This window comes from Parasteatoda tepidariorum, chromosome 7 (genome assembly GCF_043381705.1).
Source record: "Parasteatoda tepidariorum isolate YZ-2023 chromosome 7, CAS_Ptep_4.0, whole genome shotgun sequence".
Lineage (NCBI taxonomy): Eukaryota > Metazoa > Arthropoda > Arachnida > Araneae > Theridiidae > Parasteatoda > Parasteatoda tepidariorum.
In genome coordinates, this window is record NC_092210.1 from 22,493,358 (window position 1) to 22,511,325 (window position 17,968).

General features: G+C 29.0%; 1 protein-coding gene across 2 annotated transcripts in view; it reads left to right on the forward strand.

Annotated features, from left to right (window-relative positions):
• LOC107453729 (E3 ubiquitin-protein ligase RBBP6) overlaps positions 1–16,125 on the forward strand; it is a 46,625-nt gene extending 30,500 nt beyond the window's left edge. For both annotated transcript variants that reach the window (XM_043041899.2, XM_043041900.2), the window contains exons 11-17: positions 21–456; positions 3,391–3,643; positions 4,679–4,712; positions 5,892–6,036; positions 6,897–7,135; positions 8,896–9,052; positions 10,154–16,125. In XM_043041899.2, the coding sequence (XP_042897833.1) occupies positions 21–456; positions 3,391–3,643; positions 4,679–4,712; positions 5,892–6,036; positions 6,897–7,135; positions 8,896–9,052; positions 10,154–13,247 (4,358 nt within the window). In that variant the 3' untranslated portion in view covers positions 13,248–16,125. The remainder of the gene's footprint in view (positions 1–20; positions 457–3,390; positions 3,644–4,678; positions 4,713–5,891; positions 6,037–6,896; positions 7,136–8,895; positions 9,053–10,153) is intronic.
• The last annotated feature ends 1,843 nt before the right edge of the window (positions 16,126–17,968 follow it).

Genomic DNA, 17,968 nt, shown 5'->3' on the forward strand with positions numbered 1-17,968 from the left:
TTCTCAAATCTCTTTTGCAGGTGTCCGTCAAGTACTTTTAGAATCAGATAATCACGAGTGTCCTGTTTGCCACGATATCGATGTTTCACCAAATACTTTGATTCCGAATCGTTTTCTGAGAACAGCTGTTTTGAATTTCAAGAATGAAACTGGTTACACTAGAGTAAAAAGGGCCGCTTTTATGAAGCCATCACCTATACCTGAGCGAAACTTATCTCCCCAACCTTCTCCAGATTCAACCGTAGAAAGTCAATCCCAGATGGAGACAACTTCTAGAGTGGAAATTAAAACTGAAATATTGGAACCAGAAAAGAAGACTTCTGAAACTGAAAATAAACCATTAGAGCAAGAAACTCCATCTACAGAAGGAGATGCTCTTAAAGTTGATACAGGTAGCATTGCTTCTGGAAATAGTGCTGAAAAACCTCGTACACCAGACTTAAAGCTAGATGATGAGTGAGTATTACAATTACTTGTATAATTAAATTTGTACAAAGGGTTATCTATAATCACTGGCTTTAATATATAATTCAGAGATTGTGCTTCGAAAAAAATCTGAATTTCCAGATTTTTCGCTACCCACGATCCGGAAGTTTCCAGAAATCCAAGGATCAGAAGTTTCAAGAAATCATAAATCACATTTATGTATAAAAATTCTTGTATATTTTATTTAAAAACATTAGAACTAACTGGCATCTCTTTCACTTGTAAATATCTTTTGTGTTGTAAATATTTTTTCTGTCCAAATAATTAATGTGATAAGAGATAAAAGTAAACTTATACATAATTATTCATTTTAATTATGCTCAATGTAATTTATTTAGAATTTCATTTTGTGAAAATATCAATGATTTAAATTTATAAAGACATAAATTTTTTGAAATGCGTCATTAATTATTTTACTCGAAAAATTTTCAGGATATTTGAGTTGGGCTCACAATCACCACTGATAATTTTAAAATCTTTTTTAAGTCAAAAAAAAAATCTTAAAGCATTATAAATTCATATTTTTTATAAAGGATGGAACACAAAACTACTGTGGAAAATGTCAGAAGTAAAAATAACTCAATTAATTGCTTGGGTAAATTGAAAGAAGAAAGGCTAAATTGGTTTTCACAATCACCACTGATAATTTTAAAATCTTTTTTAAGTCAAAAAAAAATCTTAAAGCATTATAAATTCATATTTTTTATAAAGGATGGAACAAAACTACTGTGGAAAATGTCAGAAGTAAAAATAACTCAATTAATTGCTTGGGTAAATTGAAAGAAGAAAGGCTAAATTGGTTTTTGTCAACGATTCCAAAAATATCTATTAAGGTGTATACATATTATAATTATGTATACTCCTTTGTAGCATCACTGGTTTTGTTGTAATGTTTCAAACTTCTATTAATGGGACTTTCATAATAGAAAACACTCTTGGTAGTACTTTGTGACTAAACTAATCACTTTCTGTGACTAAACTAATCACTTTCTGTGAGCAACGGATTAGAGTTGCTAAGTTCCACCTAGGAACTTAGCAATTCCTCCTTCACTCTGGAAACAAGGAAAACTCTCAGTGAAATTAGCCCTTAATTTTGAATTTTTTTATTAGTACACGGTAATAATTTTTTAGCAATATTGTTTACCATATTAATTTCAATGAACATAACAATACACACAATAAAGTGCTTTGATTCATTATTTTGCACTTTATGTATCAAATTGTATTTTTTTAAACATATTTAGTTATTATTGATTTTTCTTAACATCCATGTTATTATTTTCAGTTCATTTTTTATTTTAATAAATAATTTCAGTTTGAGTAAAAAAACAATTTTAATGTAAAAGAGTAACAATTTCAATTTTTTCTTCAGTATAAATTCTTACTGCATGTGTGTAAATGTTTTAATCACTTATAATTATGTTAGTTTTAGTCATAACAATTTGTGAAATATTTTGATTATACTCTGGAAATCTGAGGGAGAAATTTAATTTTTTCTGGGGAATGATAACCCCATAGTTAGCTAAGTTCTACTTATCCTCAAACTATTGTTTACATTGAGTTATGTAATGCCATATAAGTTTTAGGGAAAACTCTGTTCAAAAAATTAGAAGTAAAATAGTTAAGAATTTTTTTTTAACAAAATTATCTAACAACTTCATGTAAGTTTTGCTAGATGGTAAAATTCCATTCATAGAAAACTTTTATTAAAAAAAATCTTCATAGATGTTTTTGGCAAAAAAAACTTATTAAATTGTTAAAATATTAAAATTTATCACATAGTTAGTATCATTATCATTTTAAAGGAACTACAAATTTTTTTTAAAGCAATGTAAAAACAATATACTAATGACGGATATATCTTATTCTGTGTTTCTATTTGCCATCAGATTTCTATTGCATAGAAGAATGATTTTATTTCCTTGCCTGTATAAATGCATAACATTCTCAAACACAACAAAAACGATCAAATTTTTAATTCAAATTTTCTTCTGTGTAAAATTTGTACCATTTTTATTTTTCAATAAGTTTAATAGTATGAATAAAAACTGTTCTTTCTAAAAGCTTACAATATCAGAAGACTACTGCATACCTAGGCTATAAAAATTTTTTGCTTAAATTGCCAGTAGGGGCCTGTAAATATTGAAATGAGCGCTGTTAAATACTGATTTAGTGCACTCTCAAGTTTTGATGGTAAGCTGCAAAACCCCAACTGCGGCAAATAAACAGTGTCAAAAGAGATAAGAAGGGGGGAAAAGCACATTGCTTGCATTTCAGAAGAACTGTGAAAAAAAGAGAACCAGTGATTAATCAAATTAAAAACTACAATTGAATATATGAAGAAAAAAAGTAGGCATGTTTAACGACTAATCACTTAATACTTCTGAAAAGAATATTTTGTTTCTGAGAATAATACTCTGCATTTTACTTATTGAATTCTTGCTTATTCGTGGAAAACAACCCCATCAATGCTTATTTGTGTTTAATTATACTTCTTTGATAATAATATTTAATCTTTTTGATTCATACTTAACATAAAAGTGTTGATGTATATAATGTCAATGTCTTTTTTTTTTCCCCTTTTTAATAAAGGTATAGATTTTATATATTTGCTTTAATATGTATTCACAAGAAGATCTGTTGTGTGTTGCGAGTTTCATTCTAACATGTACCTTGGAAACTGTTTCCAGCTGGGCACATAAATTATGAGATTTTTCGAGCCCTTCTGCGTTTATGTATGTTATTCCAAGAAAGTTTATTATATTAACAAAGATTTTGAAATAAATCAAACTATTAGTTTATTGCGATAAACCATGAGAAATAAGCATTAACTATTTGAATATATTTTACAGCTCCTTCATTGTTTTTAAATGTTACTCAAATTTAATTTTACTATTTTTCCAGTTCTCAAAATATTTCTCAACCTGGAACACCATTGGCAGATGAACCTGCTGATAATGATGTAAGTGATAATAGGCCAATACAAGCCATTAATCAAGATCAATATACTAACAAAAGGAACTACGATTATCCCGGGCACTCGAGGTATGGCCGTGGCCATCGTGACAATTATCGGCGACATAAAGAAGATTCTCCTGAAGTTCGAGCTATCAGCACAATTGAGACTATTGGTACTACGCGAGGCAGATATGGAACAGTAAGTAAAAAGAACAATGACTACATTCATTTATAACAAAAATAAATTTTTTTTAAAATTATTGAAAGTGATCAATATAAAATAAATAGTTTTTTATTTTAGGAGTTGAGTTAATCATTTCTCTAGCGAATTTATTATTTTTTATCAATAAATATTCCAGGGATAAAAATTAAGAAAATTTTTTATATACATTATTCCTCAAAAAGGTTAATTTAAAAAAAATGAAAAAAAGTATAATGTAAAAATCTGTAATGTTCAAAATTATGATGGAAAATAATAATTTCGTTAAAAGCAGATCAAGACCAAAAAAACATGTTAACCCTTTTCATTGGTTGCTGGTCCAGAAAAGTCGTAATAATTTTATGGATGTCAGAGTTTAATTTAAAGCCCTGTATTCTTTTTTGCAGTGTTAAATTAACTTAAATAAATTTGTAGTTTAATATCTCTACTGATTAATTAATACAATTACTTGATATGTTTATGTGAAACAGTTTTTAATTATTAGTTTATTTTTTCAAGCAAATATTCAGGGCACTACTAAGTTGTGTTCATTACTTGATCAATTTCCTTGTTATCCAATTTTTAGTTAATTTGATCTGTTAAAATTTAATTAGATGATTTACATATTAAAGAAAAAAGAATTATCATGTTGCAATATGATAATAAAATATTTATTAAAAAAACATACTTTATTAAAAAATTTTAATAAACCACTGCAGAGGAATAACATTATTTACCTAATTAGTTAACCAATCAGTTAATTAACAAATTAGTTTATTAACTAATTAGTTTTCTGATTAATCCAAATCTTCTGAAGTTTATTTTCATTTTTAGTTAATATCTTAATAATAGATTATATTTTTTAAAATTGCTATTACATGAGATTATTAGACTAAAGTAGAATTGAAATAAAATTTTAATTGGGTTTTTTTATAGTTTAAATGCACAAAACATTGAATTATTTGTTATTTATTTTATGGAGAAAAAAAAATTTGAGCCGCCTTTAAAATGCTAATTTTATGTTTGCTTTTTCAGAGACCATTTCGGCAACATTTCACAAGTCAACGTGGTAAGTTTGGTTAATCATACATTTTATGTGTTATTTTAGTTAACATAATACAATTTTTTTTATTGTTACATTTTAATTATGTTTTAAATGATAGAGGTGATTAAGTAGCCATAAGCAAATGTTTATGGCTACTTGTATTAAAATATTAAAAACTGTATTTTGTAGATGTATAGTTTTTATTTCATGTCTTAAATAACTTTAAAAAATTAATGGTAGAAATAAGTAGTCAGCAAGGTTCCAAGTAAATTGGTCTAAAATCTTTTATTATTATTTTTTATAAAAATTCTACTGCTGCATTTTTAACTTTTCTGTATAAACTATTTTGGTTCTAAATTACAAGCAAGAAATATATAATAGATATAGCAATGTATATAACAATAAATTATTTTACATTGAGCTTTTACTTAAATTCTTTGCAAAATTTGCAGTTATCTTGGTTGATTTTATGCTTGTGTGTTGTAAAAATTCACATTAAAATTCGAGTTTAATGAAATTTTTTCTCACAAAACACTATATTTGACAAATTTTCTCTCAAAAAGTACATTTCCATGCTGATTGAATAAAAAAATTAATTTCTCCTAGTAGTGCTGTGGCATTTTAAAATTAAAATCAAACAATTAAAATAAATAATAAAAGAATATTTGTGAAATTGTTTGTAACTGGAAGTAGTGTGAGTATATAATGCAATGGAATTGCTGTAAAAATATCAAAAGAAAAGCAGAGGCAAAAACTCTCTAACAACCTAGAAAATAATTGATTGTTCACCTCTCCAATTTCAACTGAGGAATGTCTAGAATAGTGTGTGAATTGGATAAGTTTTCAGATTGCTGATAAAAATTTAAAAAAATTCAATTTTATATTTTGGATGCAATAAGTTCAACTCTATGAACTTATAAAAGCCAAATGAAATTTATAAAGTTGTGTTTGGGTTCTGATCCATAATGTCCAATCCTATAAATTAAAAGGGGAAATTTTGACTTGTCTTGTTATTGCACTGAGCTCCTATTTGTACGTGCTTAAGGGGTAATTTTTGAAAAAAAATGTTTGATATACCTATAATAAGATCATAACTATTTTTGCATTTAGTTATTGTAATTCTTTAGCTCAATAAACTTTTTATTTTATTTAGGTATTTTAAAAAAATATTTTTTTCTTTCTTAAATATTGATTATATTGCAGATGATAGAGGCGATTCTTATGGTCAAGATGAGGACTATCATGGCCGTTATGATAAAAGACATCATTCAGACAGAGGTGGTTCGCAGAAAACACATAACACCCATTATGACAGGCCACCAAGAATGTCAAGATACCATCCATCTGGGTAATTGCATCTTTTTTTTTTGGTAGTGTCTTAATTGCTGTTTTGCATTGAAACTAGGCTAACTAGTTTTTTGTCTTATACATGTTTTTTTTTTTATCATTATTATTATTTTAGTCAAATTTTTTAATGCTATAAAATATGTAGTATTTTTTTTTCCTTCAAAAGTATTAATGATTGCAAAACAATGGCCTGACTCAGTATAATCAGATTTTAGAGTGATTAGAATAAAAGACTGGCAGACCAGTTCAAAAAATAGTTTGTCTTTGAAAAATCTTCAGTAGAAAGCCTTGGCTCATCCTGAGTTGTCGTGTCAAATGTGATGATTAATAAACCTATTGAATATTAATAAATCTTTGCCGTTGTTCAAAAGTTTCTGTAATTTAAAATAAGATTCTTCAAAATTATTAGAAATAAAAGCAAAAGCATTTTTATCTTTTGTTGTGAGGGGTCCATGATTTTATTAATTAAACTGGTTTTATCAGTTTTCCATTTGATTAAGTAAGACTCTTGTATTGTAACCTGTTATAAAAACAGCAAACTCCTTATTATGTTGTGTTTATATATATATATAATCTAGTTTTTGAAGCGGATAACAGTTCATATTTCTATATTTTAAAAATATTTCTAAGTTTTTTTTTTTTTTTNTTTTTTTTTTTTTTTTTTTTTTTTTTTTTTTTTTTTTTTTTTTTTTTTTTTTTTTTTTTTTGTAAATTTTCTCTCAGTTTGAGAATACTTCTAGAACCTGGAGTTTTATTTTTTGTTTAAAATATGCACAAAAAAAAGATGTTTTCAAAATGTCATGATTTTTAGGAACTTTGCTTTATGCAGTGTACTTTTTGCTGATCTAATTATATTTTTAGAAATGTTCATCATTATTCTGAGAGTGATCATTCCCGCCATGATTCTCCGTACAACCTTCCTCGCCATAACGAAGAACCAATGCACAAGCATCAAGACAGATATAGGTCACCACCCCATTCTGTGCCTATTCCTGCTGCTTTGCCACCTCCAGTTTTCCCTCCTCCTCCTAGTGTTCCTTTACCTCCTCCAGCAGTTATTGCAGCTCCACCTGTATATCCCCCACAACCACCTCCACCAGGTATGCAATTTCCTTTTTTTCTTTCCATATATTTTTACTTTTTATTAATGATTCAAAATTCGTTAAGAAAAATAACTTTTAAGAAAAAAATAAAAAATATTCATAATTGAAAAGGGGATCTTTTTTATAATGTGAATAATCAGTTTTTAAAAATAATACTCCTGTTAACAACATTTATGCCCAAAATACATTGTAATTAAGAGCAATTTTTAAGGATTTACTTCAGTGTAATTCAGTTTACTATGATTTTCTTAGTTTTATTTCTTACATAGTATTTAAAGGGGTATCTGTGCATCTGGAAAGCTGTCGATTTCCACCTTGATCGAAATTTTGTCATGGAAACTCACAGCTCAAAATAGATTTCAGCCTTTAATAATGCCACACGATTTGCATTAACATGATTGAAAAATCACTTGTAGTTATTCATATTCGTGCATTTTAAAAAATATTCATAAATATTTATATTTAATGTTATTTTCATATTTTTTCTCTATTTCATCTAAGCATCTCTTTTTCACTATGCATATATTCATAGATGATTGCTCTCCGGAAAAAATCTGTATATCCAGATTTTTCACTAACCGTGATCCGGAAGCTTCCTTAAATCCAGGGTCCAGAAGTTTCAAAAAATCATCCATCCCATTTACGCATAAAAATTCTTGAATATTTTATTTAAAAATATTAGAACTAGGATTTATACTTGGCATCTCTTTCATTTGTAAATGTTTTTTCTTGTAGAATTATAAATGTGATTATAGATAAAAGTAAACTTTTACATAATTATTCATTTAAATTATGCTGCGTGCAATTTATTTAGAATTTCATGCATTGAAAATGTCAATGATTTGAATTTATAAAAACCAAAGTTTTTGAGATACATCATTAATGATTTTACTCAGGGAATTTTCAGGATTTTTGAATTGGCTCACAATCAGCCCTGATATATTTTAAGAAAGACCCCAAAATAAAGAGTAGATGGTTTGAAATACTTGTGTTTAGTTGTAAGAGTGTTCTTGTACACAGTATAACATAATAATCAAATAATAAATATATTTTTATGTGTAGTTAAATTAAAATAATATTGAAGCAAAAGGTTTAGTCAACTAAAATTGTTTGAGCCTAATGAAAATTAAAAATTTCAGTAAACCCAATTTTTTTAAATCATCTCAGTTTGAAAAATTTTTATTTAATGTTTGATTTTTTTTTTTTTTTCAATTATTTATTTCAATTTATGTATATATTTAAAGTTATTTGATTGTACATGAAGTGATGTTGATACTTTTGTTTCTTTGAAATTAAATTAACATAGTCTCTAGAATTGATCTTTTTTAAATAACAAATTTGAATTTCATCAGATATTAAAAAATTTAATCTTTCTGAATGTTTTTAAAAGGCATTATTAAATATTTTAAAATCCATGTTCTAATTTGTATGTTTGCTTTAATTGCTGGGGGGGGGTTCAGTTTGTTTAGTAGTCTTTTTTACTACTTTTGTTTTAATTGGCTAATTAAAGAAAAACCTGCATAAGTCATGTAAAGTGTTTGGTAGAAGTCATGGAAAATCATAGAAAGTCATTCATTTGAAAACTATATTTAAGATATGTGTTCATTCTAAGTAACTTTTTGAAGAATTATCAGAATTTTTGATGTGGGTTATCCTTTTTTGCTTCCAATAATTTTCAATTGACAGTAACAATTTAAAAAGTTTACCAAATGCCTGTCTACCTAATAATGGTCTAAAATGTGTATTTAAATCATTAGGTGCATCTCCTATTGACACCTCACATTTGGGAGCTCAACCACCTCCTCCAGGTGTTGGACCTTTGATGCCACTACCTCTTACAAGTGAAAACCAACCTTATATGAGCCGTCGTTATGAAAGTGAAGATCCTTTAAAAGACTCTAAAAAGGATGAAAGGTAATTTATAATCTACTTCTGATTTTCATTCTTAATTTGGTATTTATAAAATACAGGGGACAACATGAGGGAAAAACCTTTGGTCTACTAGCAGATCCAAACCCTCACTGCTACAGTTAGTTAGTATTATTATAATTATACTAAATGCAGTAGGGACCATCGCTATTCCGGATAACTGATTTTTCCGGTTTTCTGAATCGCTGCAAAAAGCCATTTTTTTATTGTTAAACCCAACTAAAAAAAATTATTTTTTGGAAATAATCTTAAAAAGAAGAAAAAACGATGAAGTAATACACTAATGATTATTTCCAAAATGATGGTAAGGTGAACATCTTTCAAAAAAGAAAGAAAAATCTTATGAGGGAAAAAAAAAAAATTTTTTTTTAATGGCGGGAAAATTTATCAAATTTCGTTCCGGTTTTTTGGTTTCCGGATAACGGGCAGTGTACTGTAGTATAATTTCTGTTCTAAAATGCACATGAATCATATCTTAACAAAAAAATTGGGTATAGCATACTCTTAATTTGTTTATTATGTATTTATCAATATAATATTATTATCAATATATTTTAAGGAAATGTAAATAAGGAAACGGTTATATAGTTAATAACTATAATTACACATTTTATTTTAATTTTGTTGTAACAATTACATTCAATGTAAAAAGTGCACTTACATGATTCCCAGCTTTCGTGTATTATGCCGTAGGTTACAAAATATTTTTATCGTTCAATGAAGAAGATCTGTTTGGCTGAATTTCTGTATGACATAGCTCAAGTAGCAAGACATAGTAGCAAGAAAAAATTTAATTATACAAAAAATTGAGATGAAATTTTAATCACAATGACAATGAAGTAAATTTATAAAAAATTAAATTTTGTGCGAATGAATATATGCTGAATAGAGCTTTTTCTAGCATTAGTATTACTGTGTAATAAATTATGTTTTATAACATTTTACATTCATGAAACTCATACTAAATAGTATTAATTATAAAATAAATTAATATATTTATAATTCACTCTATGCAGTTATTTGTGTAATTTTGACTACAGTTGTTTACTGTATGCTTATTATATATTTACTTTATATCTTTAATAGGAGTATTGATGATCGTTTGGAGGCTTTCCAGCGTGAGCTTGAAAAGCGTGATCGAAAAGATAACAGAGATCGTTTGTCACGTAGCAGGAGTCGAAGTTCTGGCCGTCATAGATCCCGATCATATTCGTCTTCAAAATCCTGGTCTCATTCGGCAAGCCGAAGTTTGTCAAGAACTCCAAGATCGAGGTCTCGTACACCTTTCTCTAGTAGATCGAGATCACGCTCTTATTCCTACTCTAGATCAAGATCTTGGTCAAAGGTCAGATCTTATACCAGATCCCGTTCTCGCTCCAGGACGAAGTCCAGATCTAGATCGAGATCAAGGGTTAGACGAAGGAGATATTCTCGTGAGAGGCCGCGCTCTCCAAGACCTCGTTCAAGAAGTAAATCCTATTCTCCCAAAGAATATCGTGCCCCTTCCCACAGAAGCCTTCCTTATTCTGGAAAGCACTCATATTCTTCACCCCAGTATGTTAGTTCATATCAATCACAATATGGACAACCCCCAAATATTCTCCCATTGCCTGTTATGAGGCCTCCACCTTATCATATTCATCCAATTCTTCCTGTTCAGCCAATGCATACTCGACCTATGGATCATTATCCTGTTGATAGAGCTCCTAAGTATGCTTCGTTAAATGATCAATATCCTGCCTATGATTCATATCCTACTCACAAGTATCAAAGATATGACAGAGAGCAAAGAGGATATGAGAAAACTGGAAGTTATGATAAAAATATTAGATATGATAAAAGGCAGGACTATTCTAGACACGAGGATGAGGAGGCTCCTCATAGAATCCCTGGTTGGGTTGGTGAGAGGCCAAGGGAATATAAACCAAAATATGGAAGACCTAGAGATCAAAGAAAAGAAATAAAAGAATTACCCAAAATCCCTGAGCATGAAATGAGAGTTCTGCATTCAAAAGAACTTGATAATGAGCCTTCTTCTAAAGAGAGATTAAAAGAAGAAAGAAAAGCTTCAAAACCTGCTAAAGAGAAAGAAGAAAAAGTCATTAAGCATAAGAAGCATCATCACCATCATAAGAGCAAGGATCTTAAAAAACAAGAAACTAAGGTTACTTCTTCTGCCAATGTTGAGAAGGAGGCAGATCTATACAGAAGTAAAACAGAAGAATTTGAAAATGAAGAGAACAATGAAGTGCCTGCTGTTGAGGCTAAGGTAACTAAAGCTGCAGAAAAGGTGAAAGATAAGAAACACAAACATAAGAAGCACAAAGTTGGAGAACAAACTGTTAAGAAAAAGAAAACTGCAAAGAAGGAGAAGGGTGAAGCAGTAACAAGTACTAACACAGATGTACCTACAAAGGTAAAGAAAAAGAAGACTAAAATTAAACAGCCACCACCTGAAAGTAATATTGAAGAACACGAAGTGAAGCTTGAAAAGGCTCCATCACCATTACCTGAGTCAGTAGAACCTGCAGTTGATCCTGCAGAAGCTGTTGTTCCTACTTCTGAAACTGAAGCAGTTGACAAATCTCTGGAAGAACCTGAATTGAAGATTCAGGTTGATAGTGAGACAGCTGAATTCATCACAGAAGAACTAAATGAAGAAGACATTAATGAAACTGAAATGAAAGATGAAAATGATGCCGCAGAAACTGGACATATTGAAGAAACTGTTAATAGCGAAGAAGAAATTGAAGAGGAAGAAGAGGAGGAGGATGTTCTTAGAGTAGATGTACCCGGTTTATCTAAGTGGGAACGTGATAGTGGAGCTGAGGATGTTGAGGAAGATGCTGTGAGACCTCAAAGAAGAAGCTCTGTAGTTGTTTCAAAGGAAGAAACACTTCCCTCTGAAATAATTCAAAAAGCTGAGAAAGTGTTCCTTTCCCACCAAATGAAGCCTAGAATTGACACAAAAGATGAAAGTGATGATTCAAAAGATTCTAGTGATGAGTCTAGTAGTGAAGCATCTCCTGTCAAGCAAAAAGACGGTGTCGAATTGAAAAGTGTTGTCAAGACAGAACGCCTACCCAAAAGTGAACTTCGTGTAATTGTTTCTAAAGAAAAGCGATCTGTTCATTCCAGAAAGGAAGATAGTGGTGCAAGAGACGAGTCCCAATCTAGAAGATACCAGCGTGACAATAGGGGTCACAGTACCCGGCATAGAGATGACGATATTGCTCCTCGGAGAACCATAACTTTGCATTCTTCAAATGCAGACGAGAAATACAGAGAGCCAAGAGAACGGGTTTCTCAGCGTAGAGACAGAAGATACAGTCCTAAGCGGGAAATTGTCACGGGCAGGAGCAGTTCTAGGGACCATAGCTATAGGCATGAGTCGGGATACAGGGATAATGATACGATTCGAAGGGAAGAAAGAAGGCGGAGGTTTGCGGAACCTGAACCTAGGCATGACAGGCAAATTGAACATAGTCGATTAATTGAAAGGTCTGATAGAAGAAGAGCCCATGATGATGGTGTATCTTACTCAAAAAATAAAAGAGAGGTTCGGTCGTCTGAACAACCACGCAAATCGGTTAAACATCGAAGGTCTCGTTCAAAAAGCTTTGAATCTTTAGATAGCTCTAATTCATACAGCAAGAGAAACGAAAGATCTAATTTAACAATTAAAAGTAAGGAGCAGCATCGTGAAAGAAAGGATGATGATCGAGCCCGAGCTGAACGAAGTGAATCCTTGCGAAGAAAACATTCCCCGATTAAACCCCCAGAAAAACACTCCAAGCCTAGTCGTAAAGATGACTTTGATGCTCTGAAATTTGAACCTGATTATGATGAATTTAGTGATGTAGAGGAAAAAGAACCAGAGAAAGAACGCTCTAAAAGAAAAAGCGCAACACCAGATACTAGTAGAAAGCGGATAAAACTGGAAAAGGGTGATGAATCTATCAGCAGAAGGATTACAAGGCATAGCATTACCAGTAGTGCTAGTTCTTCAGCGGTCAGTGCAAGTGATTCGTCTGATTCTGATGATCAGAAAGTTAGCAAGAGTAAAAATTCAGATTCTGAACACAAGCAAAAGCATAAAAAATCACGTCATAAGAAGCACAAGAAGCATAAGCACAAGCATAAAAAGAAGAAAAGCCACAAATCAAAAAAGAGTGAATAAAGTTATTTGAGAATTGGGACTTGCTTATCTCAGTAACCTAAATATTTGATAAAACAATTTGTATATAGTGTGAAATTTATTTTTCTCACCTCAATAAACAATTTCCTAAATGATATGTTAAAAAAATGAGTCTGACTCATTATATTATACTATATTATATTGCATAAGAACTGGAAATTACATCATTTTGCTCATATTTATAACCAAAGTATCCAGTGTAGTATTCTTATTAGTACCTTCAAATGGATGCATTATTGATAAAAGAAACTGACTCTCACAGAGTTACAATATTTATAAGAACAAGTACTTGTTAATTTGTGTTTTTCTAATTTCTTTCTCGTTTTAGAGAAAATTGTGTGCCGAAATCACTCATAATCTTTCAAACTTAAGGAACAAGACGAAGATTTTTCGACAGTCAAGTTGTGCTTTATGGACAAAAAGCTGTGATAATTCTTGGTTAAAATGCTAGGTGTTTTTAAACACTTTTTGTAAACTAGTCTGCTTGAAAAATGATCGACAGTTATGCTAAGTGAAGAATCACTTAAGAGAATGAATGAAGTCCAAATGTCTACTCATTTGTCTAACTGCATGTTTTGTTAAATTTTTGTTATTATTTTTATTCCATTTTACTTACAAGTGTTTTACTCTTTGTTTGAGAATTGATTGTGATTTGTGTACAAAATAATAATAATTAAAATAGTTGTTGATATATTAGTTGCCAAGAATTGATCGTGATAACCTACATATATATGTCAGTGGCATTACCATTTTAATGATAAAAAGACTGAAGTATATAATAGGACTCTCAAATCATGGAATAATATTTTATCTTAATCAATAACAGGGCACCCAAATAGATTCCCTTTTATTCTATAAGTCTGTTTCTTCCCCTTTGGTGCTTTTTTATCAGTTCCCCCCCCCCCCCCCAATGAAAATAAATCAGCCAAATGATCTCTTTCTCCTGTTTGATTATTATTTTAAATATAAAGCAAAAATTCGAGTATTATATTCCTTGCAAAAAAGGGGGAAGAGTAATAAGCTAATTAAATTTATCAATTAACGTTTAGAAACAGTTCACTCATGATATATATTTTTGTCGCTTTGAAATATTCATATGTCATTTCTTTATTTAAATTAATACTACTAATAAAACTTTAAAATTTACATTAAATTACAATTGTTTCAAATATCTGATTTTATTTACAGTATTTGAGATTACAGAATTTTCAAGGTTAATTTTATGGATTAATAATGGATTAATTTTATGGAGAATATAACTTAGTATAAAATTTTTATATTCATGGATTTAGGGGGCATTCGCTTATTTTTCAAATTTCGGTAATAAATTTTGTGGGATGGAATTTTCAAATTCAAAATTTAAGATTGGTTTTTTAAAACAATGACTGAATTTTGTACTTAGAAAAGATACCATCCACGAAATTTTCTTTTGATTTGAAATTATGAAAGCACTTGTTAATTAATTAAAAAAAGTCTTGAACCTAATTACTAATTCTAACAAAAGTATTGAATCAAGAGAATTATCTAATATTCCCCATTCATTTATTTTCATTCTGTGCATGAGTCATGCTTATAGGTACTATATTATGTATATAATATTGTGTCTAAAAATATGATTACATGTTAAAGAATGTTATTTTTGTATTGAAAAATAATTAGTAATTGAAAAAAATTTGGTTCTATTTTTACCCCTCTTTGATTGGAATATCTGTTGGGACCCTATAGATAATTTGATTACTCATTGCTATAATAAGAACAATATAAATTTTAACTATTTAAAATAAATTGAGGTGCCCAGGCTAAGAATAATTGATCTCAACTGACATTTGAATTGCTAGATCTCTGTATGACTAGAAAAGTTAGTTTTTTTCTATGGGCCAATTTTTATGGTGGAAAAAGAAAGCTTTCCCGCATTCGATTTCATATAATACTTCATCATATGAAATATGGATGGTGTGAGTACACTGTCATACATTTTTCTCAAAATTTGAAGTTGATAGAGATATCCTATTTTTTTCAGGGTGCCTCAATTTCCCGTTACGCTTGGTAAAATTATAAAACAAAATGTTGCAGAAAATTTTTTTAGGAACTTACATCACCTTCTTAATTATAAGAGAGATCCAATGTTTCATGAATTCAAAAAACATTTGAAGTGGTATTTACAAAAAAATTAAAACGCTGCATAAACAACTAAGCTGTAAGTTACAAATTTATAACTCACGATTTCATAGTGTTTGCATGCTCTGACAATTTTTGAGTTGAAATAGCAATTTTATTTTAGATGTCTAAATTTAAACTTTTTTTTTCAAACAAGCTTTCAGAAGCAATAGTGATTTAGTTTAACCCATAGCTATCAATACTCTTTTCACATTGTTTAACTTCAAAAAGTTAAAATTCTATAGTGGGAACACATCCACAAAGTTCAGAACAGCTCTTAAATTGTTCAATGTAATGAACTAAAGTTAAACAACTCTTGAGATATCTAACTTTAATAAAGATGCAAATAATTGGATAACACAAAGCAATTTGAAAGAAATTTCAATGACTTGCTGAAATAAATAATGTTATTTTTTTCCCAACTAAACTAGGTTTTAAAGTTAATGCTATATTCTGTATTATGTTACGTCCTTAGACAATGTTTTGTTGGATCTGACTGAATAAGTAAACACTAAATATCTAACTATGCAATTAGAAAGCTAGCATGTATGTTTCTAATATTTTTTTTAAAAAAGAAATATATGTATTTGTTTTTTTAACTATTATGTATTACAGTTTTAGTTTATCGGAGAAATACCATGAGCAAAAATGTACCCATGTTATCTGTCATTTGTATTGTATGTTCATAAAGTGTTATATTTCATATTGTATTAAATCATTTGTATAATAAAATCACTTTCCAAAAAAATACTTTTTTTTTCTTTTGAATGGGCACTGGAACATATTAATTGAAGAACTTATTGGAAAGTATTGTGTACCATTACTTTTTTTTCATTTGTATGGTTTCATCATAAGCACATATTTTTCTCATTAATCTTTTTTCAGTTACTACCGTAGATTGCAGAATGTTACTTTTATGCATAAAAATGAGAGTTTTATTTATCTTCTCTGTACAAAATGATTTTTTAAAAACAATTAAGTATGTACTAAAAAAATCACATTGAGGAAAAAAAAATGTCAGATAATTTTGTTTTCCAGCAATCTTGTGTCTTTTTTTCATCTGTCACTCGATCAGGTTATGATTTTTCAATCCTGCCCTATTTAATACTAATGTGTTGTATTTCGATGGCATGTTTGTATTAAATTCACTTAAATATAGTTAGTTACCCCTAAAATTTATACTTTTTTAGCTTCATGTCCGATTATAATTCTAAAATTATATCTAGAATTGTATTGTATACTTTGGCCAGTGCCCCCTGTTCACTGCCGTTCACAGACCCTCTTGATTGATTTGCAATAATTTTAGTTTCTTGACACAAAACAATTTTTTTTCTTTTGGAAGTTGAAACTATTAACTTAAACGTAAAGAGGTTAAGACACATTAAAAACACAATAAATTGTATCCCTAGCAATAAGTTTTTTAAGGGGAATTCCATAATTTATGTTCGAACAGTTAAATCTCATTTTAAGCAAATAAAAATATATATGTAAACAGAAAATGACTAAGTAATAATATTACAGATTTCATAATATTAATTTAAAGAGAATAATACAAAAAGCTTTTTCATCACTGTTACTAAGAGTTATTTTTACTAGATTCCGAAAAATATTGAATTGTACTCTAAAATCATGCCTTTTGGGCAACGGTACCTCGCATAAAAATCAAACCTACAGATATTGAAGTCTTTATCATCTGTCTTACTGGAATCAGCAAAAAGTATTAACATATATACAAAATTAGTTATAACAAAATAAAATTTGTAAACCCATTCAGTTTTCATTATAGACATTTATAAAAAAAATTTCGCTTTGTTTTATGGATCATTTTAAAAATTAGATACCATTTGAGAAATTGAAGTAGTATAAATAAACAAAATTGTTGAACAAGTATAAATTAAACATATATAAATCTTTCCGTATTAATGTTTTTCGTACAGTTTATTTTTTAAAAAATATTTTAATGTTGTATTTTTGTCCGATTTGTTGAAAATTGTCATGGCTGTTACCGGACATGTTTAGTAAAATTAAACCACTTAAATTTCAGCACACAATAATTTAAATTGGAATTTATTGTAACTATAGAGTTGTGCCATACATTAAATAAAGATTTTTAATTTTAAAAAGCATTGTTATATTTTTTTTAAATTTGCTTTTGTCATGTCTGTAACCATTCTAAAAGATTTTTCAAGTATTGTTTTATCATAAAGTACCATAAAACATAATAAAAATTTAACTCAATTATCTGCACTTGTACTAGATAAAAAAAATTATCTGAACATTTTACACTATTATTAATGGATCAATTTGCATTTTATAAGAAACGTTATCAACGGTAACAGACATGACGTTTTTTTTTATATTTTATTAATTAGTTTAATATTAGCATAATTATAGCATAAGTTTAATATTTAATTCATCTTTCAAAATAGTGAACAGGTTCTTTCCATAAAGCGAATCTCATAAAATGACCATGATTCATACTTAAAATTGTTCTCATCTATGAGTTTGTTTAAAAGGAATACAAAAATTAAGCCGATATTGCAATG